General features: G+C 38.3%; 3 protein-coding genes across 10 annotated transcripts; all 3 read right to left on the bottom strand.

Annotated features, from left to right (window-relative positions):
• Positions 1–626: 626 nt before the first annotated feature.
• On the bottom strand, positions 627–5,253 carry EOL1 (ETO1-like 1). The gene is made up of 5 exons (XM_008237137.2): positions 4,354–5,253; positions 2,526–4,241; positions 1,944–2,235; positions 1,241–1,550; positions 627–1,019 (listed from the first exon to the last, which is right to left on the bottom strand). Exons 1-5 carry the CDS (start codon positions 4,479–4,481, stop codon positions 799–801), a joined length of 2,667 nt encoding a protein of 888 aa, XP_008235359.1. The 5' UTR covers positions 4,482–5,253; the 3' UTR covers positions 627–798.
• A 1,647-nt stretch (positions 5,254–6,900) lies between these two features.
• On the bottom strand, positions 6,901–10,716 carry LOC103334199 (uncharacterized). Of its 7 annotated transcripts, none has more exons than XM_089054612.1 (8): positions 10,122–10,716; positions 9,837–9,986; positions 9,564–9,716; positions 9,383–9,433; positions 8,982–9,077; positions 8,599–8,901; positions 8,157–8,514; positions 6,901–7,703 (listed from the first exon to the last, which is right to left on the bottom strand). In XM_089054612.1, the coding sequence occupies exons 1-8, from the start codon at positions 10,651–10,653 to the stop codon at positions 7,082–7,084; spliced, it is 2,265 nt and encodes a 754-aa protein (XP_088910738.1). In that variant the 5' UTR covers positions 10,654–10,716; the 3' UTR covers positions 6,901–7,081. The 7 variants fall into 7 exon arrangements, with proteins under 7 accessions (XP_088910738.1, XP_088910740.1, XP_088910739.1 ...); XM_089054614.1 differs by having other exon boundaries at positions 6,901–7,693; positions 8,150–8,505; XM_089054613.1 differs by having other exon boundaries at positions 8,157–8,505.
• A 6,654-nt stretch (positions 10,717–17,370) lies between these two features.
• Positions 17,371–22,418, bottom strand: LOC148916022 (uncharacterized). 2 transcript variants are annotated; one of them, XM_089054610.1, is made up of 10 exons: positions 22,218–22,418; positions 21,959–22,111; positions 20,448–21,355; positions 20,211–20,360; positions 19,934–20,089; positions 19,720–19,782; positions 19,516–19,614; positions 19,071–19,367; positions 18,580–18,950; positions 17,371–18,333 (listed from the first exon to the last, which is right to left on the bottom strand). In XM_089054610.1, exons 3-10 carry the CDS (start codon positions 20,989–20,991, stop codon positions 17,725–17,727), a joined length of 2,289 nt encoding a protein of 762 aa, XP_088910736.1. In that variant the 5' UTR covers positions 20,992–21,355; positions 21,959–22,111; positions 22,218–22,418; the 3' UTR covers positions 17,371–17,724. The 2 variants fall into 2 exon arrangements, with proteins under 2 accessions (XP_088910736.1, XP_088910737.1); XM_089054611.1 differs by having other exon boundaries at positions 19,092–19,367; positions 22,218–22,417.
• Positions 22,419–26,870: the final 4,452 nt, after the last annotated feature.

The raw sequence follows: 26,870 nt of genomic DNA, 5'->3' as shown, positions 1-26,870 counted from the left end.
TAATTTATATATCCTTTTATTTTGTAATAGCCTCTCTGCAAGCACTTCCGTGTCTACGAGAGGTTTTTTTTTTTTTTTTTTTTTTTTAAATTTAAATTTATTTTAGAATTAAAAAAGATAATAGGTAATTGTGTTCCATAAAAATAGAATCAATTATCTGAGTTTTTTTTTAAATATGAAAAAAAATGTGAATTTACCATATTATCCACATTTAATTAATAATTTCAATTCTTAATGTTTGCATTAATCAAGGACATTTTTTGGTATTTTGAATGTTTCACCATTCTGTCTTTTGTTTATATATATAGATAATTTTGGTATAAATTTTATAATTTATAATACTAAATAATATTTTTTATAAAAGAAATGCCTAAGCACCCGTCTATGCCCCGATTACTCCTCTAGGCCCTAGACCTCTGCCTGCCGACCATCTACCACCTAACGATTTTTGGAACATTGGGAAAAATATAACAAAAATTCAAGAAACAAAGGATTTTCTTCCGTGGGATTGTAAGCATGTTGCCCCGAATATTTTATATTTCCCCCGAGCGCCAACTGGAAGGGGAAGCCAGTGAGTTGGTGATGGCAGTAGGCTTTGAAAAAAAAAAAAAAGGAGAAAACATGGGTAACTTGCAATTGATATATTATATTGCCAAAATCATAAATTACAAAATTTTGACCTGCTAAAAAAGAACAGAGATATGGCATGGAGGTTGCACAATACTTGCTAGTATACACGGAGGGTGGTTAACACAACTTTTAAGTAACATTTCATCGTTTAAGTTTCCACTTCTATGTTCATGGTTCATGGCTGTTTACACGGCTATGAAGCTCCAGCATCTCTTGATGGTTTGGGTCGACAGACAGAGCAGCTCGACAGTCTCGCAAAGCACCCATGACATCCCCGGTGTGCTCATGGAATGCAGCCCGCAAGTGCAGAAGGTGGAGGTCAGCCTTGAATGCAATTGCTCTTGATAGTTCTGCAATGGCCTCTTGTTCTTTGTGGCTATCCATCAACACTGTTCCATCGAACAAAACAAAATTCCACTTCAATACCGAACTTTAACAAGTAGGAGTTACTGTCAGACAATATCAAGTCTTGCTTTTAATCGGAAACTTCTAAGAAGAGACTCCAGCAATGATTATCAACATCATGTAATTGTTTTAGATATCTTATGCCACTAACATTAGGTAGTATTACAATTATACAGTTACGAGGGTTGAGGAATAAAAATCAAACCTGCAGCTCTATATCTGTAAGGATACACCCGAAGTGGATCTAAGCGGGTGACCATCTCTAGATCAGTTTTTGTGAGTTCACGATCACAGTATTCAGACCTCTTCTCATAGGCAGATGCATTATTCCGTGCCTTCTCAATCAGTTTGGTCATTTCGTCATATGCAGCAGCCTTATCGTTTCTGAGAAAGTGAACCCGAGCAAGCCCCTGGTGGGCTCGGGTATGCCTGATCTTCAGAGCATTTATGTAGCAATCAGCTGCCAAGTCTAACTTTGCACAGTCAACATAAACACTTCCAAGGTTGTTCAGTGCCTGGTAAATGAAAAATTGAAGGAAACATAGAAAGGTTAGAATATGCTGAAACTAGAAGTCCATGACCACAGCTTCTTTAACAAGTTTAGAGAGCTCCAAAAAAACTCTGGTTGCACAGTTGATCCAATTTGTCATATTGGAGCTATTACCTCTAGATGGCCCTAAGCCATTAGTATCCTCAATCTTGTAGACTTTCCCAAGGAGGGAACAAGTTTCATGCCCCTTGCCTTTTAGGCCTTTCTTGGAAATGATTGATATAAGCCATCCTAATAATCACTAAAGACTACAGACTTTTGCACCATAGTCCAGCGGAATGTGAAATACACTTTTGCTGGACAACCGGTAGAAATTAGAATAAGGAAGATTTTCACCATTTGGTTACAATATACATACCTGACCTTTCCGCAGCCTGTCCGAGGGGCACTTCAAGGCATCTTCAAGGAGAGATACAACAGTTGATGAACAAGACGGATCTTGGCTAGAGTCTGCCAGTGCATAGGCTTTCAAAAAGAAGGCCTCAAAGGATCTTTTAATTTTGATAGATTCCTCTGCTTTGCGGAGCCCTTCCTCACAATGACCTGTATCGTACAAGATCCACCCCTCATAAACCAACTTTTCATGCTCGCTGGATGCATGTTGACGAGCTAATTGTAAACTTCGCATTGCTGCTTCAGGACAGTTCAACCTGATCAAGTTGAAACATGAGATTTCTACTGAAATTTTCATTAACAAGATAGAATGTCACCAAAAGTATCATATCGAAGAGAGCAGGGAACCAAAGGCAGAATTTGGGAAGAAAGTTTTCTCATTGGAAAATTTTAATCTTAAGATTTGGGAAATCATCAACTTTGCATGGGCACATTATTTGGGTTAAACATGGATAAACACAAGTCACATGATAACAAAAAACTTGAGCCTCTTTAAATAAAAGGAACTATATCACAATCCACAAAAATTTGGGGGTCCAGAACATACCTGAGAAGAAGCAATGACTGTCTGAAATACAGAACACCTTTTGCTGCATCAGATTCAAGCATCTGGTAAATAACAGAGAGGGAACCAATATCATCAACTGAAGACCACCGATCATACAATTGCAGCCAACAATCTGCTGTTGTCCAATTTTCTACATGCTCACGCACAAGTGTACGAAGTTGGGATGCTGCCACTCGTCCCTCAAACATTCTATAATCTGGGGAGAGAGTAAGAATTGCTTGAACATCACAAATGGCTGACTGATAATCCTCGAGGGCAAGATAGAAACAAAACCGTAGTTCCAAGCATTCTAATGCAAGTTTAAACCCCAGAACACGATTAATTTCGGCAAGCGCAGCTTGAACATTCTGTTTTCTCATTAATGTAGCCGCCCGATACATGTAAGGGTAAGTGAGAGTTGGGTCCAGCTCAGACGCTTTCTCAAGGTTTTCCCATCTCTTATCACCTTCACAGTATAATGACCTCTCCTGATACATCCATCCAAGTGGGGTAAGAGAGCAGATTACAGAGCTCATCTTTTCATAAGACCAAAGTTTATGGCCCTTAATGTAACTCAGCCTAGCTAAACCTGCAACTGAATATATATGGCCTGCATTTAAAGCTGCCTCAAAAAGACGCTTAGCTTCGTCATACTCTTTTCTCAAGAGCCTCAGACATCCCAACTGATGGAATGCCAGCATTCTTTGCCTATCATTTCCAGAAAAATCTACCAACCGCTCCAGGAAACAAGCTGTTTTATCTGACTGAGGATCAAGGTTCATACAAACTTCACTTAATAAACAGTACAGCGAAAACGAAGCTAGCCCAACCATGATCAATCTTTGTTGTTTATCAGCACCCCTGAATATTTCCACCACTCGGCTGTCATTCAAACAATCAGGAAGATCATTTAAGAAAACTTGTAAGCATGACGCAGCAAGGACAGGACAATTCTCTTCAAGAGCATATTCCATGAGTTCTACTGCATCTTCTCTAGAAGACACCAAGGATGCAAGTTTCCTGTCACAAGCATCCTTGAGCTTTTCGCAACAAAATTTGTTTGCAAAAACTAGTATTTCCAATAAAAGATGAGTAGGGACTTCATTCAAGCTACCTGTCATACTAAATTCATTGATTGTCCTCATACCTGATGCAGTGATATTGTTTTGCGACAAATCTATGTCCTCTCTAAGTGATTCCGAGAAACACCCATTAAGCATGGCATGAAATGGAGCAGAAAGACTCGATATTTTCTGCCTGTCACAATCTATTTTCTCATCTTCAATTCTAAAACTGACATTTCTGGATATTTGGTTCCCATTCATTGAAATATTCTCATGGGTACTACTCACAGTTGCATCAATAGGAAGCTCAGTCAAAATATCTACTGGCCCAAATTCATGTGCACATTTATCGCAGGTCACGAGCAAGTCAGAAATATGCTCTTCCCCTTGCTTCTCGTACTTTAACCATGCTCCAAATATGAGCTTCTCATGAATGGAGCTGGCTTTCTGCCAAGCTGCACGGAGGCTTCTTCGCATCAATTTGACTTCTCCAAGACCCCTAAAGACCTGAAATTGTAACAAATAAAGGTTTGACTGCTCTTCTGGAGGACACAACTCAAGTTCTTCATGAATTTGAGCTAAAACTTCTACATAATCAACGGGCTTAAAGAATGGGAGTACTGGCGGCTCAGGGACCTTGATAAGAGATTCTCTACAGTAATTCCACATCCATCATCGCAAACATAGAAAAGAAGAAATCAATATTGTGAAGTGGGAAAAAAAATACAGTTACTGAAACTAAAACAATTGGAAGAATGACTTACATGGAAGAAGAGGAGGAGTTTGATGGAAGCTTGGGAAGCTTCCCCCTTTCAACCTGGAGCCAAGACTGTGGATTGAGAGCATTGAGCTGTGATTCTTTACCAGACTCAGAGGGGAAAAAAGTCCTCATAGGGCATAAGATACTAAGCAAATCTCAGATCTCCAAAATAGCCAGATGGGTTTCTCTCTCCAAAGCTCAAACACAACAAATATTGGGGAAATAAAATACAGAGAAAAGTTTCAAGTGATCCCAAATCACTTGGCTGATAGATATCCCACCAATGAACCCACTACAAGCTAAATCATACAAAAAATTTCAAATAATAAGAACAAAGACAAACACAATTAATGTCTATATGGGCCTATTTCAACAACTTGATACACACCCAATTCACCCTAGAGAAAAAAAACTAGGGGTCCTTTTTCATTCACCAAATTTTTCTCTTTTTAGCATCAGAATCATACAGACAATCCATGTTTCTGTTTGAGCTCAGATGCTTTTTAGTTAACAACAAAATATCATTACCGTCTTCTACTCAATATACCCTAAACCAGAAAAGACCAAACACCCACCGATAGTTTACATAAGATCTCTACCAGAAACGTGGTCGAACAATCTCATCAGAGCCCACCCAATCCCCTCATAAAATGCCAAAACCCCCATAAGCAAACAAGTGAGATGGAGAAAGGAGAAAGAGACCCACTTCACTTATGGCTTGAATTTGCAGGACCCTTATCACAGATAACAAGCCAAGAGCTTCAGAGACATGGGGCCAGGCCAGCAACCAAGTGAAGGAATCCAAATGAAAAATACCCACTTTAACTTTGCCTTCTTTTTTGTTTGTTAAAAGAGAGAGTCTTTTCATTTTATCTCTCTCTCTCTTTCTCGTTCACTTTTCTTTAATTGGGAGACCAGAGAAGAAATAATAATACATCCCCTGCTGGTAGGGCGTACAAAAACTAATCTCAATAAATTAAACAAAAATGACAACAATTACACACCATTTACAGGAAAGATATGGCCAAGTTGGAGTTAATGCAGCCCAATACGACCTCATTTTAGTGTGCCAAAGCCTATGATTTTGGCAGATTTGACTGGTTTCTATTACATCAATAATTGTCTCTCCAGTTTCCATAATATGGGGTCCTCCGAATTTAGTGTCAAATATTTTATGCTGCCCAATAGAAATTAAAGAATTTGGAGGGCATAGTGTTGTGTGCATCACTCAGATCAGAAGCAATGTATTGACACGAAAGTTGTTAGGGACTTGTAATTCAAATGGATTGTTATTTGTACATTCGGGGTCTTGTGTTCGAATCTCGGGCTCTGAATATCATTTGTATGAAAAGTAAAATAAAATAGACACGGAAGTTATTGCAAATCTTCTTACCAATGTAATTACCTCAATACAATTACGCGAGGGAAAGTAAAAAAATACAGTGAATTCGCAGTCTCTGCAGCAGCAGAGCGCACTAAGAAAAGGAGGTAACGGTAACCAATAATTTAATATAAGCATGAAGACCGGAAGCAATTGTGTGCGTGTTTTATATGGGAGATTATATCTTCCCCTATACAAAGTGCGAAACGATCAGCTGCTGCACATGCTGACACTTCTAGCAAATGCCGATGTTTTCGGCTTGAAAATCTCGGAAAATTAACTTTATGGAAAGACTAAAATGACCCTGAGACATTCGTTCCTTTGTTGTGGGGCACTGAGAATGAGATTGGGAGTTGGAAAATTGACCTTGGGAAAAAGAGCTTTAAACTTTACTCTATTTTCCAAGATGTACTGCATAGTTTGAATTCAGATACAGCCTCCTAGCTACAGCCACAAATTGAATTTTCAAATTCATCACTTGCCTGGCCTTATGGAAGACCCAATTCACACGTCCAAGCGTGATTGAATGAAAATCGTAAAATTGTATTATTCCCGTGACATGCAAGTCATTCTCATTATTCGAAAGAAGAATATCATTTTCCTTTTTATTTTTTTTAATTCATATACTTCCAAATAATAGTCAACCACTAATGCGAGCAATGGGCTTGTGGATAGAAAAGGGCATTATTGAATTGAATGGGTCGTGATGGGACACGATGGGCAAAATTAGATTAGTGCCAATAAGTCCTTGTGTGTGTATGTGTGTGGTGCGTTTAGAGTCGTTTCATCATGTGCCATTCTAATCATCATGGGAAAAAAGACTAGGTCGACAAAACAAACATTCATATAATTGATGCCTGCTTTGAACAACTTGTGCCCATTCAAATTTTCTCCAAAAGATATTATTATTTTTCACAATCATGATGAAGTAAATTCGGGAAAACCCCATAAATGATTTGGGGTGGACAAAAATCTCTATTCATGAAATGATTTGGGTTAAGCACAGAGGCCCATTAAAGTATGGAATTGACAAGCCCAATTAATAAAGCACAAAATCCTATCTAACCAGTCCAGTAACCTATGTTGTATGGGTACGAGTACGGATACATATCTGACGTGTATCGTATCGAAAATGTATCCGGTACTCGCATACCCCTTTAAGGGCGTATCGGTGCAACATAGCTTGTAAATGCCATAAATCTTAATTTGTTCAGTCTCTTACATAGAAAAGATTGCATGAAAACAAACAAAAAACAATTATTTTTTTTTAATTTAAAAAAAAACATAAATAATATGTGTGTAGCACAAAACAAATCGCATAAAATTGAAGCACGCATATTGAAGTTGGAAGCTAAAGCGAAGCAGCCTTGTAACTCCTCCGCGGTACCTTCTTAAAGGTAGCCCAAATGAGATCAACGTAGAGCGGAAACTGCACCATCGCAAAAAACGTCACAGGCAAGCAGGTGAGGGCATAAACCGGAAACACAGCGTATTTCAGCTTATCTTTAAGCACGAAGAAATGCCCCGCGCAGAAAGAAACCAGCATGGAAGCTATGGACACGAACAGCGACGTCAGCCCTACCAGGAGCTTCCTGGGCAGGCCTTGGCCGAAGTCCTTCTCTTGATACCGTGACGTCAGAATGGACAGGAACATTACCATGGCCGTGACGGAGAAGCAGAGAGCCACCAGTGATGCAATGGCGAACATGTCGAAAGCTGGTTGGTTTTCGAGGGTCGGTTTGCCGCTGTCCTCTTTGATGCCGCCGGGGACGGTGGTTGCGGTAGCGAAGGCGACGGTGGCGATGAGGGCGGCGACGACGGAGCAGGACTCGGAAGTGTTGGTGAGCCACTGCCCTCCGTCTTTCACGATATTTTTGTGGGATTCGGTGAAGAGGTCCCTTGCCGTCTGGCCTATTCTATTGTGGCGGGCAAAGAAGTGCAGTGGCATGGAGTTTTTCACGTACTGCATAATGCTTCAAACAGAGATTAAGCAAGTGTTTGTTGAAATGCCTCAATGAGATTGAACGAGTGTTTGTTGAAATGCCTCAATGAGATTAATGGTCTATCCCGACAAAAAATCCCCGGAATAGGTCTATTATGACAAACATTCGCGGGGAGAGGTCTATCCTGACAAAATGCGCTGGGATAGGTCTCCCGACAAGGGTAGGCTCCCGACAATATTCCGCCGGGATAGACCACCAGGATAGGTTCAAATCCTATGCAGCTAATAAAATTGTTGAAATAGCACTAAATAAACAAGCAATTTGTGATACTTACCTAACAAAATGAATTTTATGAATGACAGAGTCATAGCTACTATTTGTTGAAATGCCTCAAAGAGATTACACAAATAAGCAGCTGATATGTTTGTTTTAATATATAGGATGATTTGTTTGTTTAAGGGTCCTTAATTAATTACCTCATACCATTTGATTTCCCATTGCATTTGCAGCGCAGCTCCAGGAATGAGCCAAGGCTTATGCTCCTCTAGCTTTGCTGCGAGATGCAAAGCACTGTTTCCTTGGTCATCCACTTTACCGAACACACTGTCTTTCAAAACATTCCTCTTTAGCAAGAGCTGGTACACATGGGGCTGCCTGTTCTCCACCGCCAACAGCACTACATTCTTTTTCTCTGTGTTCGTGTCATGGATGGCCACCGGAAAAAGTTCCAGGATCTTCTCCACCATTTCAGTCACACCACTTTTTGCCGCAATCAATATCGGTGTCTCCTTCTTTGCCAATAACTTATCAGTCTTCTTCTCTGTCACTTCTTCTGATGACCCTAGCACGTAACAATATTATTTTATCGTATATCAATAGTTCAAGTATCACAGTCTGACAAAACAAGAAAGCGGCTACCAATTACCTTCTCCAATCTTTTTTTTATCAGTTTTTGTCTCCTTTTTATCATCATCTTTTGGAAGTTCAATAATGCTTTCGCGTCCCATGATGACGTCACCGTCATCGACAATTTCATAAGGCAGTGTCTCTTCTTTGTCTTTGCCGGGATCCGGATTCATACCGCTGTATTCGTACTCATACATATACATGGAAGTACGTGTTAGCAGTTCATTCATGATCTGAACTGACCATTTGTGCTTTTCTTTCTTTTCCCGTATCTTTCTTATCTGCGTAGACCCTTCACACATTGATAGAAGGAAAACATATCCTTCTCAAAACTAAATAGGTGAACCCAGATGAATTAAACAGGAAAATAAAAATTTAGGATTAAACAAAAAAGTGACTTACCTAGTCCAAGAACAATCAGCATTGCCTTCGATAAAAGTTTGACATACTCAAAGCAGATGCGGTAATTAGCAGGAAATGAATCAAATGATTGGTGACCTTCATCAAATGGACTGTGTGTTAGAAAAGACACGAGTCACAGACTCACGGGGTACTATAATATGACTAATACGTATTTTTTTATTTCAAGACCTTTTGCTTGATGCAATTCTATGTGTGTATGCATAAGCATTTATACAATTAGTTTTACACTGTGATCTCCCATGTATGGTACCTACTAGTTTTTACTTCATAGGTGTCCGATATACTGAATAGTTAAGAGGATCTTACTAGTTGTTATCGTCATGGCTTCTTCTCAAGTTAATATATAAAAGATTAATTGTTTATGGATATACGAGACTTACTCTTGGGTTCAACAGGCGTCTCAGGATCTGCTTTCTGACAGATGGGGCTAACTGCAAAGTAGTAGCTTGTGTAAAGTCTTCTGAGTAGATAGCATATAATTAATATTTGGCTACAATTAATAGTTGCTTGGTGTTTGGAAAATACGCAACATTTTTGTATTTTGATTTTCATTTCACATACCAAAGCGAATCAAATTCCAGAACAACCTAATGAAGTTGATGCATGTCTGGTAGTTTTCTGGATAGTTTGGATCCTTTTCCTCTTTGAACGTCTTAATTATCCCCTGATTACAGCTCTCCGGTCGCTCCAACCTGAGCTCATCCACATATATACCTTTCAAAAAAACCAGCCATACAGAAGAATATGAGTTCTATAAGTCTATAGTATATATGGAACTATCAAAAATGAATTATACGTGTTAATTTTGAATCTCGAGATATCATATATACTTACAGTGGTATATGATTCTGTCGGTTGGGCTAAGGTGGCTGCCACTTTTGAAGGCAGAAGGCTTAGCGGCCAGAAGATGGAGAGGGGAAACCCCTTGCTCATTCACAGTATTAGCAAGATCTCCATAAAGTTTAATTATCTGAAATGCCAGATCTGTCAACCACAACATATATATGTTACCACATTAATTGTTACTTAATTTTATGCTCTACATAAACAAATAGCTCATCACACACATATATATATATATATATATATGCAGGTGACTAAATTTAAGTGTTAATTTACCAAAGTAATCCCCAGAAATTGCACAATGCAAGATAGTGTCGCCGTCCTGCCTCCTACAATAGTTGTAGGGTTTCTGCCCACCATCCGGGCTCTTGATGTAGATGTAGTGGAGGCATAAGAAGGCATATTTTTTACCATGGAGAGCGGCCAAGAAGAGAGGAGTCTCATTGTCGTCGTTAGGAGCACCAACCAGCAACGGATGGCGTTCGGCAATGCATGCGCACATCCTCACATTCCCCATTGATGCTGCAAAATGGAGAGGGTTGTTCCCTCGCTCGTTTTGCATTTCGAGCTTATCATGGGAAATTAGTTTTACCAGTTCTTCAACATGATCTTCTTGCCGGTCGGACACTGCTATGTGCAATGCTGTGTCACCTGTCCTGGTGATCTTCGCCTTGTGAGCCTCCGGGTTCAGCCTATAGGTTCTCACAACTTCTTTCCATTGGCTTTTCATGGCTATTTGGAACAAGTATTTCTTGATCTTCTCGGTGTCCATACTCTCGATCATGTCATCCGTTGCAGAAGAAGCCATATTGTGATCTATATTGAGTGACAATTGAACCGATGTTGGTTTTCGTGCTAGTAATGAACCATGTTCTGCATGATTTTATAATTGCCAAAAGAAGATACTTTATCCATGACCATAACTCTGTAATCTTCTACAAGAATACTAGTATACTACTTTTGGTAACATTGTATATGAAGATTGCACCTCAGGACCTTTTCTTTATCGATGCTTAAAAGAGGGACGTCAATCCCTTCTTCCAAAGTCTAAAGACAATATTCATTGATCTGTAAATGCAGCAAGGTACATGGCCTCCGTTTCAATTTCCCTTGTTGCCCATCTAAAATGGAGAATCTGGCTTGCAACAGGCTCTGCAGTTCGATTTCCAATATGATGTCCTTACATTTAAGAAAAAAATGGTACAAATTAAAAAGTGCATTACCATGGTTATACGGGACTTCAATTTTGCAGCACTCATAAAAAGGGTCTATAAGATCACTTGGATCTTAAGTAAGTTTTGTATGCTCCTATGATCCCTCCGCACACGTGGTGTTTCTTTATCATATAGAAATCCTGATCTCAACTCAAGTATATATGCATGGCTCCATGAGAACCTGCAGAAAAGGGGAGAAAGTAGAGAGGCTGGCAATTTCTCCTTTACCGCTTTAGTTATTTTGGCTACAAATATATATATCTCCACCCTTTACACTTCTTAATTTCCATGGAAAATTCTCTCTTCACCCTTTTCTTTTGGCCATTTATATCTATATCTCTCCTTTACACTTCTTACTCTTTATTATTACCAATATCACAAGTTCACAGCAGGACAGCTATTATTCCATATTCACTTTCCCTTTCATTTTGCGGTTTCCTGCCCGTGGACCAGATAAGCAAGATGGCCCAATGATCTTGGTTTTAGGATGACTTTTTTAGCTATAGAGATTTACAAGTGATTGATCCTTGCAAGTTGCAAATAATAATCTGAACTAATATATACTTACAATAGTTATGAGGATTTTGTCGGTCCGACTAAGGTGGCTACCATTCATAAAGGCTGAAGCCTTAGTAGCCAGACGATGGAGAGGGGAAGCCCCTTTTTCATTGACATAATTAACAACATCTCCGTAACAGGTCAATTATACGAAATGCCAAACCTTTCAAGCACAACACGGACACAAACACAAACGCAAACAGATTGTTAATTAGTATATGATATCATATCCAGGAAGTGATGAAATTAAGTGCCACTTAATTAATTACCAAATTAAAGTAGTCCCCCAGCAATGGCACAATTCAAGATGGTATCGCCGTGGCGTTCCGAATGACCATCAAGGGGGTTGGGGGTATGGATGTAGATGTAGTGGAGGCATAAGAAGGCATCTTTTTTACCATGAAGAGAGGAGTCTCATTTTCTTGCCCATCGGACACTGCTATGTAATGCTATGTCATTGCCACCCCTGGTAGAAGTCATCTTTTCTCTTCTTTTCTCTCCTCTCCTTATATCTTCAATGCTCTTCTTGCTACGAGTGACAACCAATTTACTCTAGTAATTCATCACCATGCCCTATTTCTATACAATTTATTCTTGTAATCTTGTAGAACTTTTACTTTATAAAATATTATATAAATGAAGATTGCTCCTTTTTATTTATTAATTCGTAAATAAGATTGAGGGAGGCCCACCCAATCTTCAAAAGTGATGCCCATGATTATTATAATTAAAGGCTAAAGAACATGAACAATTTCTAAAGACAATATTCATTGATCTGTATATATTCAGCAGCATGGACTCTGTTTGCATTTGGAAAATAAACAATGGAGCTTGAAAACTGACCAATTATATCAGAGAAGTAAGGCTGCAGTTATCAAGAAGCACATTCCCATGATAATGTATTAATTTTGTATCCATGGAAAAGTATTTCGGTATACCTCTAAGAATCATGACTTCGGTGTTAAGTAAGTGTTGAATAACAAGGGGCTTGTAGTGGTTAAGAGCATTTATCCCTGTACTCAAGGTCCTTGGTTCGATTCCCCCAATATTGCTTGTATAAGAAAAAAGAAAAAAGAAAAAAAAAGGGAAGTGTTGAATGTTTCTTTATTCCATCCACACATGGAGTTTCATTCTTAAATCCAACTATTCCTTTTCATTATCAAAGAAGAATGCTGATCAATCTCAAGTACATATGTATATATGCATATGGCTCCCTGAGGGGCCTGCAGAATGGGGAGCAAGTATACATTAGCAAATTCTGTCTTAACCCCTCTAACTGCTTATTTCTCTCTAAGCATCCTTTACGCTTAACTTCCACAGCAAATTCTCTCTTCACTTTTTCTTTTGGCCAGTTATCTTCCCTTTGCACTTCTTACGATCTTTACCAAGAAATTCTAATGACCATTTTTCAAATGGACAAGATAGAGGCCCCAAGTGTTTAAATTTAAAATTAAAAAAGAACCACAAGTACTGAATAGAAACACTGCAAGTTCCTCATGATCTGCCTCACATTTTTTTTTTGTTCTGAGTTTTTGACACAAAAAATTGTGTCGTGGGAAAAAAGAGTTTCTTTTGCTTCTTTCACAAACAATTCCATGTATTACTTGGCTTTTTGTAGTTCTTACATAAATAAATTTTTACGGAGGAGCTACGTTGTAACCCTGTTGTGGCACCTTCTTAGTAGCCCCATAGCAGATCAACGTACAGAGGAAACTTCGCCATGGCAAAAAGAACGTTATAGAAATTTGTCCCACTTTAGAAGGTTAGTTTGGTTGGGCCTGACTATTGTATTTACTAGGCCCTTAATGGGAACAATTTTTTTTCGCTTCTTTGTTGCTAAGAAACGGAAGAACAAGACGAAGTATTCAACGACCAATTACAATCCATCGAAGTTTAATAATGATGTAGAATAGATGGCTGACTTAATAGAAGAGGAGTTGGAGAGTCACGCGCGTAAAGGCAAAACCGGCAAGTCATGGGCAGAACCACATAGTGGGCTCCATTAGGCTGTAGCCCAGGAGGTTTTCTAAGGGAAAAAAAAATTATACCTAGCCTAATATGTTGACTTAAAAATACATAAAGTTATACAATTTCAAACATTGTTAGAGGTCTTCCACTTTTGTATCTATTGTCAAATAGTGTCCCAACACCCATACGCATAATAAGGGTAAAATCCTTAGCCCTAACTCTTTAATTTTAATTTTTTTTCATTGATTTGTCTCCAAAAAAGAATTTTTAAAAAATAAAATGAAATTCACGTTTTTGCAAACAATATGGCTCTAATGCCATTGTTCTTGTGTTTACAACTAATATGCAAGATACAGTTAATTATTTATGTTTTTACATTTTGTATTTGGGAAGCTTATTCAGTTGATGCCAATAAATTTTAACGGACACAAACTGTAATATGTTTTTGTTATATGTTATTTGGTTGCATTTAATATGTTTTTGTTATATGTTAAAGTTTATAGAAATTAGTCAATTGAGCTATATATATGAACTAGTGTGGTTTATATGATTTTGAGTAATTCTGTGGTACATCACCTGTACCGGTATAGCCGATCACATGCCAGTCATGTGCTTTTTTTTTAAATTATAAAAAAACATGAGAAACATGCTGCTAAGGTCAACAAATGAAATGATTTCACGCGCCCAGACAACCCATCAGTCGACGTCGTCTTCTTCCTCACACTCGTCTGCTTCAACTTCAAACTCATTTCTTCGTGGTCTTTAAAGTCATCTTCTTCAACTCTTCTTCTGTAGAAAGTTTCTTACTCCTCTCTGCAACCTCTCTCTCTTCTTTGTCATCATTGTTAGAAACCCCTATTTTAGGGTTTGGATTTTGGGGATAATTTTAGGGGTTAGCATTTCGGGTTGATAATAAGAATTGGAATTGAGTTTTTCCCGTCACTGGTGGGTTGTTGGCACTCATCTCGTATGCAATCGAGCCCTTGTGAAAGCATTTGGTATTAACTCCTTGTGAAGGTAAATTAACACTATGTTTTATGTTATCGTTAATTGAAATTCTATGGTGATGACTTGGGGCAAGAGGGGAAGTGGGTTTCTCACATTCATGGTTGTAATGTTCATGCAATTTTAACTATTGTCATGCAATTGCATATGTCTATATGCAATTACTAATCGCATGTCTGCAAATCCAAGTCATTGAATGCAATTACAGTATATAGTTGTGTTTTTAAATTATGCAAGTGAGGTGATTTCGTTGTAGGTAGGTAGGTTTGATTGTGTTTTTGAATATTTTGTTATCGAGTGTAAAGTGTTCCGAATGTGTAATGTTAGGATTGGTTAAGATTTGGATTGGGATTTGAAAGGATTGAGAATCCTGGCCCAAGAGAGAAATGCTTGGGTGGGTTGTGTGCATTATTTGTGCAATGTTATAATGGAGGGTTGATGCACTTGCAAGTAGTGTCGTGCAATTGCATATCGGTATATGCAATTACTAAGCGACTGTGTGCAAATCCAGGTCACCGTATTTTTGTAATTAAGCAATGTAATGTTGTGGTAGGTAGGTTTGATTGTGTTTAGAATGTGTAGTAATATGTGGTGTTTAAGGGGTTTGCTTTGTGCGTTTTAATATTTTAGTTTACCAAGGACATTCTGGGGTTACTTAAAATTTCATTTTTAAGGGCTTTTGCCTTTATATATAATAAATAAGGTTAACTGTTAATTTACCCTCTGAACTTGTACGATACTTTCAATTTGCACCCTCAACTTCTTTTTTTGGAAAATTACGAAAATTAATTAATTTTTATTGCCAATTCCCCGTATTGTCTAAATCAACAACATGTCCATCCAAATAGTTCGTCAAATTATTAAAAAATATTTTTTTTGAAAAAATTAAAGAAACAAAGATCAAAAAGAAAAAAGAAAAAGAGAACAAGAACAAAAAATATAAAAAAATCCTAGGGACCCACCGAGAACCCGACCCCTCTACTTTTTTCTTCTACTCCCATTCCCCCATTCCCTCGTGACCACCACCCTTCACTGAAGACCAATCCCCCAACCCCACAAACCCCATTTCCCATCTCCCCTATTCTATTTTTTCACCCCCAGACCATTCACCCCCCTCCCTATTCTTGTTGTGATGTTTTAGACAACCTGCAAAATAGAGATTATTTCAAACACGCAATATACTCGCAAGTGCACGAACCGTTGGTAATAAAGCTTATATAAGTGCGAGGTCGATCCCATAGGGATTGGGTCACCTATTTCCATTTGATTTCCTAGTGAAGATTAGAAAAGAAAAATAAAGAAAAACAACTTTGTTTATTAAAATGATTTATTTATTTATTTTAGATTTCATACTATTTTAACACATAAAATGACCAATTTGCCCTCATATTTAACAACAAATTGGATGAAATATTGAGATTTGGACGATATGGGGAATTAGCCATAAAAATTAATTCGTGGACTTGATTTTCCACCAAAAAAAGAGAATTGAGGGTGCAAATTGAATGTAGGGTACAAATTCAGTGGGTAAATTGACATTTAACCTTAATAGATAAAGATAGGCATGCACTTTTTATTTTGAATAATAAAGGAGGATGCACATCGTGAGGCATCATCATTTCATTTGGGTTGGCTTTCTCTTCATCCCAAGGCAATGATGGTCTTCATCTCCCATATTTGTATCTTCTGAACCATGCGGAGGCTCAGGCACTCCTATGGGGTTGTAAGTTTGTGGCAGAAACGTGGTAAAAGATTGGTGGAGTTTGAATTTGACTCCATATGTGTGATTAAAGGTATCAAGGGGAATATTGCAATGGGAGCTTGGGTTCTGTACCCCACCCTTAGCAAGATAAAGGATCATGAATCTAATTTCTTTCACTGTCATTGGTCATGGATTCCTTGATCAGCAAACGACGCGGCCAATTTGTTGGCGATGCTAGCTAGAGAGAGGATGAGCCCAGAAGTTTGGGTTTATAGACCCCATCCTTTCTAACCCATGTTCTGAACAAGGACGAACTTCCTTGTCCCCCAAGTGTTTAACGAAATTGCTCCAAGTTGGGAGGAACAGAAGGAAGTTGAGGTTCCACCCCAAAACCAATTGGCAATGGGGGGAGGAGCTCAACTCCTTATAAGCCCTTGCTAGGTTTCTCAACTTTCCAATGTGAGACTTTTTACCTTCACATTTTTACACGGACGTTGTATACTTTTGTGTCCCTGGATTTGTATTTCCTTCAGTTTGCTTTCTTTAGTTGTTGTATTGTCTTTCTCTGGCTTTATTTCCGTGGGCACCAAACTATTCCTTATTGTGGTCGGGACCCTTGATTTGTAGCCTTGTTAGTGGCTTTTCATAGTCTAATGAATGCAACATCTCCAATAATTTAAAAAAAAAACCATGTGGCATGGGTCCACCTTCTGTTGCATAAGCTAAAATGAGTTGGTGAGAGCTTTATGCAATTTGCAAGGTTGCTTTTGCAAGAATCCATCTTCAGCATGATGTTGCGTGGCCTTTCGATGGTTTTGACCAGAGTAGTGCTGATCGGTAAGGTAGTTGGGGCTGGTTGTAAAAGAGCCGAAGGGCATTGAAGAAAAGGAGAAAAGTTTTTCGTACCGATTCCCACGGACAACATCAAACTGTTGATGTTAAAAAATGAATGACCATTGATGGACCCAACTTAGATATGTAATATGTGTGTATGCCTTCAGCAAGGGGAAGGTGAGGACCTTCAGCAGGTAATGACAGAAGAAAGATAAACAAGCATGCAAAAGACATACATACGTGGTTCACTTAAATAATGGGTTACCACAAGAAAGATGTTCTTATTATAATAATATATACTTACATTATACAGGGGGTTTGACCCTAAGAGAAGGAAGAAGGAACAAGCCGAAGGCCGAATCCAGAAATCAGAGAGCCCTCCTTTCTAAGTGGAGAGTGGTATCCTTTTGTAGGTGGGCGGGAGTCTTCACTTCTCGTCATATTTTAATGTGGGGCTCTTGGCTTTGCTTCTAGGTTACATAGAAAAGACTGAACAAAAACAAACTAAACCAAATTTTAAAAATAATACATATATAGTATTAGTATGTGTAACACAAACAAAACAAATCCCATAAAGCACACATGAAGAAGTTGGAAGCTAAAGAGAAGCAACTTCGTAACTCATCTGCGGTACCTTCTTAAAGGTAACCCATATGAGATCAACGTAGAGCGGAAACTGCACCACGGCAGCAAACGTAACAGACAAGCCAGTGAAGGCATAAACCGGAAACACAGCGTATTTAAGCTGATCTTTAAGCACGAAGAAATGGCTGGCGCAGAAAGAAACCAGCATGGAAGCTATGGACACGAACAGCGACGTCATCCCTAGCAGAAGCTTCCTGGGCAGGTCTTTGCCGAAGGTCTTCTCTTGATACCGCGTCAGAATGGACAAGAACATCACCAAGGCCGTGACGGAGAAGCAGAGGGCCACCAGCGATGCGATGGCGAAGATGTCGAAGGCTGGCTGTTTTTCGAGGGTTGGTTTGCCGGTGTCCTCTTTGATGCCGCCGGGGACAGTGGATGAGGTGGCAAAGGCGACGGTGGTGATGAGGGCGGCGACGACGGAGCAGGACTCGGAGGTGTTGGTGAGCCACTGCCCTCCGGCTTTCACAATTTCGTTATGGGATTCCGTGAAGAGGTCACTTGCCGTCTGGCCCTTTCTATTGTGGAGGGCAAAGAAGTGCAGTGGCATGGAGTTATTCACGAACTGCATAATGCCTCAAAGAGATTAAACATGTGTTTGTTGAAATGCCTCAAAGAGATCAAGCAATTGTTCAAAGAGATTGTTTGTTGAAATGGCTCAAAGAGATTAAGCATTGTTTGTTGAAATGCCTCAACTAGATAAGGCGAATAAGCAGCTGATAGGTTTGTTTTTATATTGTTGGGAAAAAAGTATTTGACTGAAATATAATATAAGATGACTTGTTTATTTAAAGGGTCCTTAATTAATTACCTCAAACCATTTCATTTCCCATTGCATTTGCAGCGCAGCTCCACGAATGAGCCAAGGCTTATGCTCTTTTAGTTTTGCTGCTAGATGCAAAGCACTGTTTCCTTGGTCATCCACTTTACCAAACACACTGTCTTTCAAAACATTCCTCTTTAGCAAGAGCTGGTACACATGGGGCTGCCTGTTCTCCACCGCCAACAGCACTACATTCTTTTTCTCCGTGTTCGTGTCGTGGATGGCCACCGGAAAAAGTTCCAGGATCTTCTCCACCATTTCAGTCACTCCATTTTTTGCAGCAATCAGTATTGGTGTTTCCCTAATTTTCATTGCTTTAGGGGCTTTCGTCGCTATCGCTTCTGCTGATGATGATGACCCTAGAAACATTTTATGAGATACTTAAGTTACTGGTTGGCTGTGGCTACAGCCATATATAATTTCCAGGCATTGTGGCAATGTGACATGTGCTGAATTAAAATTATTCGCAGAGCAGTTACCTACTGCAATGTTTTCTTTACCATTATTTGCCTTGTTATCTTCCTGTTGGCTATCTTGTAAAGACTCAATCAGAGGAGGAGTTACAATTTCCTGCTCAATGCTTCCGAGGGTCGTTAGGACCTTACCACTATCAACAATTTCATAAGGACTTGTCTCATCATTGTCTCTGCGGGATGGTGCTGTACCACTGTCTTCGTACTCATACATAACAGCTCTTTTTAATAGTTCATTCATGATCTGAAAAGCCCATTTGTGCTTTTCTTTCTTTTCCCTTGTCTTCCGTATCTCCATAGACCCTTCAAGCATTAAAAGGGAAATGCATCTTACATTATATAAATTATGTCTGCACTGGATGGGTGTAGTATCTGTAGATTAGTCTAAAATAGAGGCATGAGATGATGAAAAATACCAAGAGGTTTAGGATTTAGAAAAAAAGTGCCATACCTAATCCAGGAACAATCTGCATTGCCTTTGATATAAGCTTGACAAAATCAAAGCAGGTGCTGTAATTAACAGGAAATGATTGATGCCCTCGAGCTCCATCTATATAAATAAACATATTTTTCATGACCAACTAACAATTTTGTAAGGGTTTTACTTCAGACTAGGCTTGAACTTGAAGCATATGAAAGAGTAGGCCTTTCTTGCCTGTATCTGCTACAGGGTTCTCTGTATCTGCTGAATTTTGTCCTCTTCCCAGAATTTTGGTAACTGCAAAATAATAACTTGTGTACAGTACTTGATAGCACAAATGGTTGCTTCCTTAAACTGACTGATCCTTACAGAAATGCAAGTATAAATTAAAGCCAATCTTGACTAAAATACTTTTGTAGTTTGAATAAAATGGATTTAATTCACATACCAAACAGTTGAACCAATTTCCTGAACACCCGAAAGTAGTTGACGCATGTCTGGTAGTTTTCTGGATATTTGGGATCCTTTTCCTCTTTGAATGTCTTAATTAACCCCGGCTTAGATTGATCCTTTTGTTCCACCTTGACATCATCAACATATATACCTTCCAACCAGTCATACAGAAGAATTATTACTTTAATACAGAACTGATTGATCGCAATATATGTTAGTTTTCGATCTTATGCATCCTTGCAAGTAATACTAGTATCTGTACTAATACTTACAGTGGTAAATTATTCTCTTGAATGGCCTAAGGTGGCTACCACTTTTGAAGGCAGAAGGCTTGCTAGCCAGAAGATGGAGAGGGGAAACCCCTTGCCCATTCACATAATTAGCAAGATCTCCATAAAGGTCAATTATCTGAAATGCCAGATCTGTCAACACAACATTAATTGTTACTTCATTTATTTTATATATGCTTATGCTACATAAACAAATATGTATGGAAGTCACTAAATTACCAAAGTAGTCCCCAGAAATTGCACAATGCAAGATAGTGTCGCCGTCCTTCCTCCTACAATAGTTGTAGCGTTTCTGCTTATCTTCCATGCTGTTGATGTAGATGTTGTGGAGACATAAGAAGGCATCTTTTTTACCATGGAGAGCCGCCAAGAAGAGAGGAGTCTCATTGTCGTCATTAAAAGCACCAACCAGCAACGGATGGCGTTTGGCAATGCATTCACACATCCTCACATTCCCCATTGATGCTGCAAAATGGAGAGGGGTGTTCCCTCGCTCGTTTTGCCTTTCGAGCTCATTATGGGAACTTAGTGTTACCAGTTCTTCAACATGATCTTCTTGCCGGTCGGACACTGCTATGTGCAATGCTGTGTCACCTGTCCTGGTGATCTTTGCCTTGCGAGCCTTCGGGTTCAGCCTATAGGTTCTCACAACTTCTTTCCATTGGCTTTTCATGGCTATTTGGAACAAGTATTTCTTGAGCTTCTCGGTGTCCATACTATTGATCATGTCATCCATGACAGAAGAAGCCATATTCTGATCCATATTGAGTGACAATTGAAACCGACGTTGTTTTTCGTATGTGCTAGTAATGAACCATGTTCTGCATGATTTTATAATTGCCAAAAGAAGATACTTTATCCGTGACCATAACTCTGTAATCTTCTACAAGAATACTAGTATACTACTTTTGGTAACATTGTATATGAAGATTGCACCTCAGGACCTTTTCTTTATCGATGCTTAAAAGAGGGACGTCAATCCCTTCTTCCAAAGTCTAAAGACAATATTCATTGATCTGTAAATGCAGCAAGGTACATGGCCTCCGTTTCAATTTCCCTTGTTGCCCATCTAAAATGGAGAATCTGGCTTGCAACAGGCTCTGCAGTTCGATTTCCAATATGATGTCCTTACATTTAAGAAAAAAATGGTACAAATTAAAAAGTGCATTACCATGGTTATACGGGACTTCAATTTTGCAGCACTCATAAAAAGGGTCTATAAGATCACTTGGATCTTAAGTAAGTTTTGTATGCTCCTATGATCCCTCCGCACACGTGGTGTTTCTTTATCATATAGAAATCCTGATCTCAACTCAAGTATATATGCATGGCTCCATGAGAACCTGCAGAAAAGGGGAGAAAGTAGAGAGGCTGGCAATTTCTCCTTTACCGCTTTAGTTATTTTGGCTACAAATATATATATCTCCACCCTTTACACTTCTTAATTTCCATGGAAAATTCTCTCTTCACCCTTTTCTTTTGGCCATTTATATCTATATCTCTCCTTTACACTTCTTACTCTTTATTATTACCAATATCACAAGTTCACAGCAGGACAGCTATTATTCCATATTCACTTTCCCTTTCATTTTGCGGTTTCCTGCCCGTGGACCAGATAAGCAAGATGGCCCAATGATCTTGGTTTTAGGATGACTTTTTTAGCTATAGAGATTTACAAGTGATTGATCCTTGCAAGTTGCAAATAATAATCTGAACTAATATATACTTACAATAGTTATGAGGATTTTGTCGGTCCGACTAAGGTGGCTACCATTCATAAAGGCTGAAGCCTTAGTAGCCAGACGATGGAGAGGGGAAGCCCCTTTTTCATTGACATAATTAACAACATCTCCGTAACAGGTCAATTATACGAAATGCCAAACCTTTCAAGCACAACACGGACACAAACACAAACGCAAACAGATTGTTAATTAGTATATGATATCATATCCAGGAAGTGATGAAATTAAGTGCCACTTAATTAATTACCAAATTAAAGTAGTCCCCCAGCAATGGCACAATTCAAGATGGTATCGCCGTGGCGTTCCGAATGACCATCAAGGGGGTTGGGGGTATGGATGTAGATGTAGTGGAGGCATAAGAAGGCATCTTTTTTACCATGAAGAGAGGAGTCTCATTTTCTTGCCCATCGGACACTGCTATGTAATGCTATGTCATTGCCACCCCTGGTAGAAGTCATCTTTTCTCTTCTTTTCTCTCCTCTCCTTATATCTTCAATGCTCTTCTTGCTACGAGTGACAACCAATTTACTCTAGTAATTCATCACCATGCCCTATTTCTATACAATTTATTCTTGTAATCTTGTAGAACTTTTACTTTATAAAATATTATATAAATGAAGATTGCTCCTTTTTATTTATTAATTCGTAAATAAGATTGAGGGAGGCCCACCCAATCTTCAAAAGTGATGCCCATGATTATTATAATTAAAGGCTAAAGAACATGAACAATTTCTAAAGACAATATTCATTGATCTGTATATATTCAGCAGCATGGACTCTGTTTGCATTTGGAAAATAAACAATGGAGCTTGAAAACTGACCAATTATATCAGAGAAGTAAGGCTGCAGTTATCAAGAAGCACATTCCCATGATAATGTATTAATTTTGTATCCATGGAAAAGTATTTCGGTATACCTCTAAGAATCATGACTTCGGTGTTAAGTAAGTGTTGAATAACAAGGGGCTTGTAGTGGTTAAGAGCATTTATCCCTGTACTCAAGGTCCTTGGTTCGATTCCCCCAATATTGCTTGTATAAGAAAAAAGAAAAAAGAAAAAAAAAGGGAAGTGTTGAATGTTTCTTTATTCCATCCACACATGGAGTTTCATTCTTAAATCCAACTATTCCTTTTCATTATCAAAGAAGAATGCTGATCAATCTCAAGTACATATGTATATATGCATATGGCTCCCTGAGGGGCCTGCAGAATGGGGAGCAAGTATACATTAGCAAATTCTGTCTTAACCCCTCTAACTGCTTATTTCTCTCTAAGCATCCTTTACGCTTAACTTCCACAGCAAATTCTCTCTTCACTTTTTCTTTTGGCCAGTTATCTTCCCTTTGCACTTCTTACGATCTTTACCAAGAAATTCTAATGACCATTTTTCAAATGGACAAGATAGAGGCCCCAAGTGTTTAAATTTAAAATTAAAAAAGAACCACAAGTACTGAATAGAAACACTGCAAGTTCCTCATGATCTGCCTCACATTTTTTTTTTGTTCTGAGTTTTTGACACAAAAAATTGTGTCGTGGGAAAAAAGAGTTTCTTTTGCTTCTTTCACAAACAATTCCATGTATTACTTGGCTTTTTGTAGTTCTTACATAAATAAATTTTTACGGAGGAGCTACGTTGTAACCCTGTTGTGGCACCTTCTTAGTAGCCCCATAGCAGATCAACGTACAGAGGAAACTTCGCCATGGCAAAAAGAACGTTATAGAAATTTGTCCCACTTTAGAAGGTTAGTTTGGTTGGGCCTGACTATTGTATTTACTAGGCCCTTAATGGGAACAATTTTTTTTCGCTTCTTTGTTGCTAAGAAACGGAAGAACAAGACGAAGTATTCAACGACCAATTACAATCCATCGAAGTTTAATAATGATGTAGAATAGATGGCTGACTTAATAGAAGAGGAGTTGGAGAGTCACGCGCGTAAAGGCAAAACCGGCAAGTCATGGGCAGAACCACATAGTGGGCTCCATTAGGCTGTAGCCCAGGAGGTTTTCTAAGGGAAAAAAAAATTATACCTAGCCTAATATGTTGACTTAAAAATACATAAAGTTATACAATTTCAAACATTGTTAGAGGTCTTCCACTTTTGTATCTATTGTCAAATAGTGTCCCAACACCCATACGCATAATAAGGGTAAAATCCTTAGCCCTAACTCTTTAATTTTAATTTTTTTTCATTGATTTGTCTCCAAAAAAGAATTTTTAAAAAATAAAATGAAATTCACGTTTTTGCAAACAATATGGCTCTAATGCCATTGTTCTTGTGTTTACAACTAATATGCAAGATACAGTTAATTATTTATGTTTTTACATTTTGTATTTGGGAAGCTTATTCAGTTGATGCCAATAAATTTTAACGGACACAAACTGTAATATGTTTTTGTTATATGTTATTTGGTTGCATTTAATATGTTTTTGTTATATGTTAAAGTTTATAGAAATTAGTCAATTGAGCTATATATATGAACTAGTGTGGTTTATATGATTTTGAGTAATTCTGTGGTACATCACCTGTACCGGTATAGCCGATCACATGCCAGTCATGTGCTTTTTTTTTTTAAATTATAAAAAAACATGAGAAACATGCTGCTAAGGTCAACAAATGAAATGATTTCACGCGCCCAGACAACCCATCAGTCGACGTCGTCTTCTTCCTCACACTCGTCTGCTTCAACTTCAAACTCATTTCTTCGTGGTCTTTAAAGTCATCTTCTTCAACTCTTCTTCTGTAGAAAGTTTCTTACTCCTCTCTGCAACCTCTCTCTCTTCTTTGTCATCATTGTTAGAAACCCCTATTTTAGGGTTTGGATTTTGGGGATAATTTTAGGGGTTAGCATTTCGGGTTGATAATAAGAATTGGAATTGAGTTTTTCCCGTCACTGGTGGGTTGTTGGCACTCATCTCGTATGCAATCGAGCCCTTGTGAAAGCATTTGGTATTAACTCCTTGTGAAGGTAAATTAACACTATGTTTTATGTTATCGTTAATTGAAATTCTATGGTGATGACTTGGGGCAAGAGGGGAAGTGGGTTTCTCACATTCATGGTTGTAATGTTCATGCAATTTTAACTATTGTCATGCAATTGCATATGTCTATATGCAATTACTAATCGCATGTCTGCAAATCCAAGTCATTGAATGCAATTACAGTATATAGTTGTGTTTTTAAATTATGCAAGTGAGGTGATTTCGTTGTAGGTAGGTAGGTTTGATTGTGTTTTTGAATATTTTGTTATCGAGTGTAAAGTGTTCCGAATGTGTAATGTTAGGATTGGTTAAGATTTGGATTGGGATTTGAAAGGATTGAGAATCCTGGCCCAAGAGAGAAATGCTTGGGTGGGTTGTGTGCATTATTTGTGCAATGTTATAATGGAGGGTTGATGCACTTGCAAGTAGTGTCGTGCAATTGCATATCGGTATATGCAATTACTAAGCGACTGTGTGCAAATCCAGGTCACCGTATTTTTGTAATTAAGCAATGTAATGTTGTGGTAGGTAGGTTTGATTGTGTTTAGAATGTGTAGTAATATGTGGTGTTTAAGGGGTTTGCTTTGTGCGTTTTAATATTTTAGTTTACCAAGGACATTCTGGGGTTACTTAAAATTTCATTTTTAAGGGCTTTTGCCTTTATATATAATAAATAAGGTTAACTGTTAATTTACCCTCTGAACTTGTACGATACTTTCAATTTGCACCCTCAACTTCTTTTTTTGGAAAATTACGAAAATTAATTAATTTTTATTGCCAATTCCCCGTATTGTCTAAATCAACAACATGTCCATCCAAATAGTTCGTCAAATTATTAAAAAATATTTTTTTTGAAAAAATTAAAGAAACAAAGATCAAAAAGAAAAAAGAAAAAGAGAACAAGAACAAAAAATATAAAAAAATCCTAGGGACCCACCGAGAACCCGACCCCTCTACTTTTTTCTTCTACTCCCATTCCCCCATTCCCTCGTGACCACCACCCTTCACTGAAGACCAATCCCCCAACCCCACAAACCCCATTTCCCATCTCCCCTATTCTATTTTTTCACCCCCAGACCATTCACCCCCCTCCCTATTCTTGTTGTGATGTTTTAGACAACCTGCAAAATAGAGATTATTTCAAACACGCAATATACTCGCAAGTGCACGAACCGTTGGTAATAAAGCTTATATAAGTGCGAGGTCGATCCCATAGGGATTGGGTCACCTATTTCCATTTGATTTCCTAGTGAAGATTAGAAAAGAAAAATAAAGAAAAACAACTTTGTTTATTAAAATGATTTATTTATTTATTTTAGATTTCATACTATTTTAACACATAAAATGACCAATTTGCCCTCATATTTAACAACAAATTGGATGAAATATTGAGATTTGGACGATATGGGGAATTAGCCATAAAAATTAATTCGTGGACTTGATTTTCCACCAAAAAAAGAGAATTGAGGGTGCAAATTGAATGTAGGGTACAAATTCAGTGGGTAAATTGACATTTAACCTTAATAGATAAAGATAGGCATGCACTTTTTATTTTGAATAATAAAGGAGGATGCACATCGTGAGGCATCATCATTTCATTTGGGTTGGCTTTCTCTTCATCCCAAGGCAATGATGGTCTTCATCTCCCATATTTGTATCTTCTGAACCATGCGGAGGCTCAGGCACTCCTATGGGGTTGTAAGTTTGTGGCAGAAACGTGGTAAAAGATTGGTGGAGTTTGAATTTGACTCCATATGTGTGATTAAAGGTATCAAGGGGAATATTGCAATGGGAGCTTGGGTTCTGTACCCCACCCTTAGCAAGATAAAGGATCATGAATCTAATTTCTTTCACTGTCATTGGTCATGGATTCCTTGATCAGCAAACGACGCGGCCAATTTGTTGGCGATGCTAGCTAGAGA

The sequence above is a fragment of the Prunus mume genome, linkage group LG6, assembly GCF_029339155.1.
Source record: "Prunus mume cultivar Tortuosa linkage group LG6, ASM2933915v1, whole genome shotgun sequence".
NCBI lineage: Eukaryota > Viridiplantae > Streptophyta > Magnoliopsida > Rosales > Rosaceae > Prunus > Prunus mume.
The sequence above is the reverse complement of the archived record's forward strand: the minus strand, read 5'-3'. Positions and strand labels throughout refer to the sequence as shown.

What these genes read in the sequence shown, in the direction of transcription:
- EOL1 (XM_008237137.2), bottom strand. Translation starts at nt 4,481, where the DNA reads ATGAGGACTTTTTTCCCCTCTGAGTCTGGTAAAGAATCACAGCTCAAT. An exon ending in AACTCCTCCTCTTCTTCCAT is followed by an intron (nt 4,242 to 4,353) that starts GTAAGTCATTCT and finishes GAATTACTGTAG; the next exon opens with AGAATCTCTTATCAAGGTCC. An exon ending in ACAGGCTGCGGAAAGGTCAG is followed by an intron (nt 1,551 to 1,943) that starts GTATGTATATTG and finishes TTCATTTACCAG; the next exon opens with GCACTGAACAACCTTGGAAG.
- LOC103334199 (XM_089054612.1), bottom strand. Translation starts at nt 10,653, where the DNA reads ATGGCTTCTTCTGCAACGGATGACATGATCGAGAGTATGGACACCGAG. An exon ending in GACGCCTGTTGAACCCAAGA is followed by an intron (nt 9,078 to 9,382) that starts GTAAGTCTCGTA and finishes CATTTGATGAAG; the next exon opens with GTCACCAATCATTTGATTCA. An exon ending in TAAAAAAAAGATTGGAGAAG is followed by an intron (nt 8,515 to 8,598) that starts GTAATTGGTAGC and finishes GTTACGTGCTAG; the next exon opens with GGTCATCAGAAGAAGTGACA.
- LOC148916022 (XM_089054610.1), bottom strand. Translation starts at nt 20,991, where the DNA reads ATGGATCAGAATATGGCTTCTTCTGTCATGGATGACATGATCAATAGT. An exon ending in AATTTCTGGGGACTACTTTG is followed by an intron (nt 20,361 to 20,447) that starts GTAATTTAGTGA and finishes TTGTGTTGACAG; the next exon opens with ATCTGGCATTTCAGATAATT. An exon ending in GAACCCTGTAGCAGATACAG is followed by an intron (nt 19,615 to 19,719) that starts GCAAGAAAGGCC and finishes TTATTTATATAG; the next exon opens with ATGGAGCTCGAGGGCATCAA.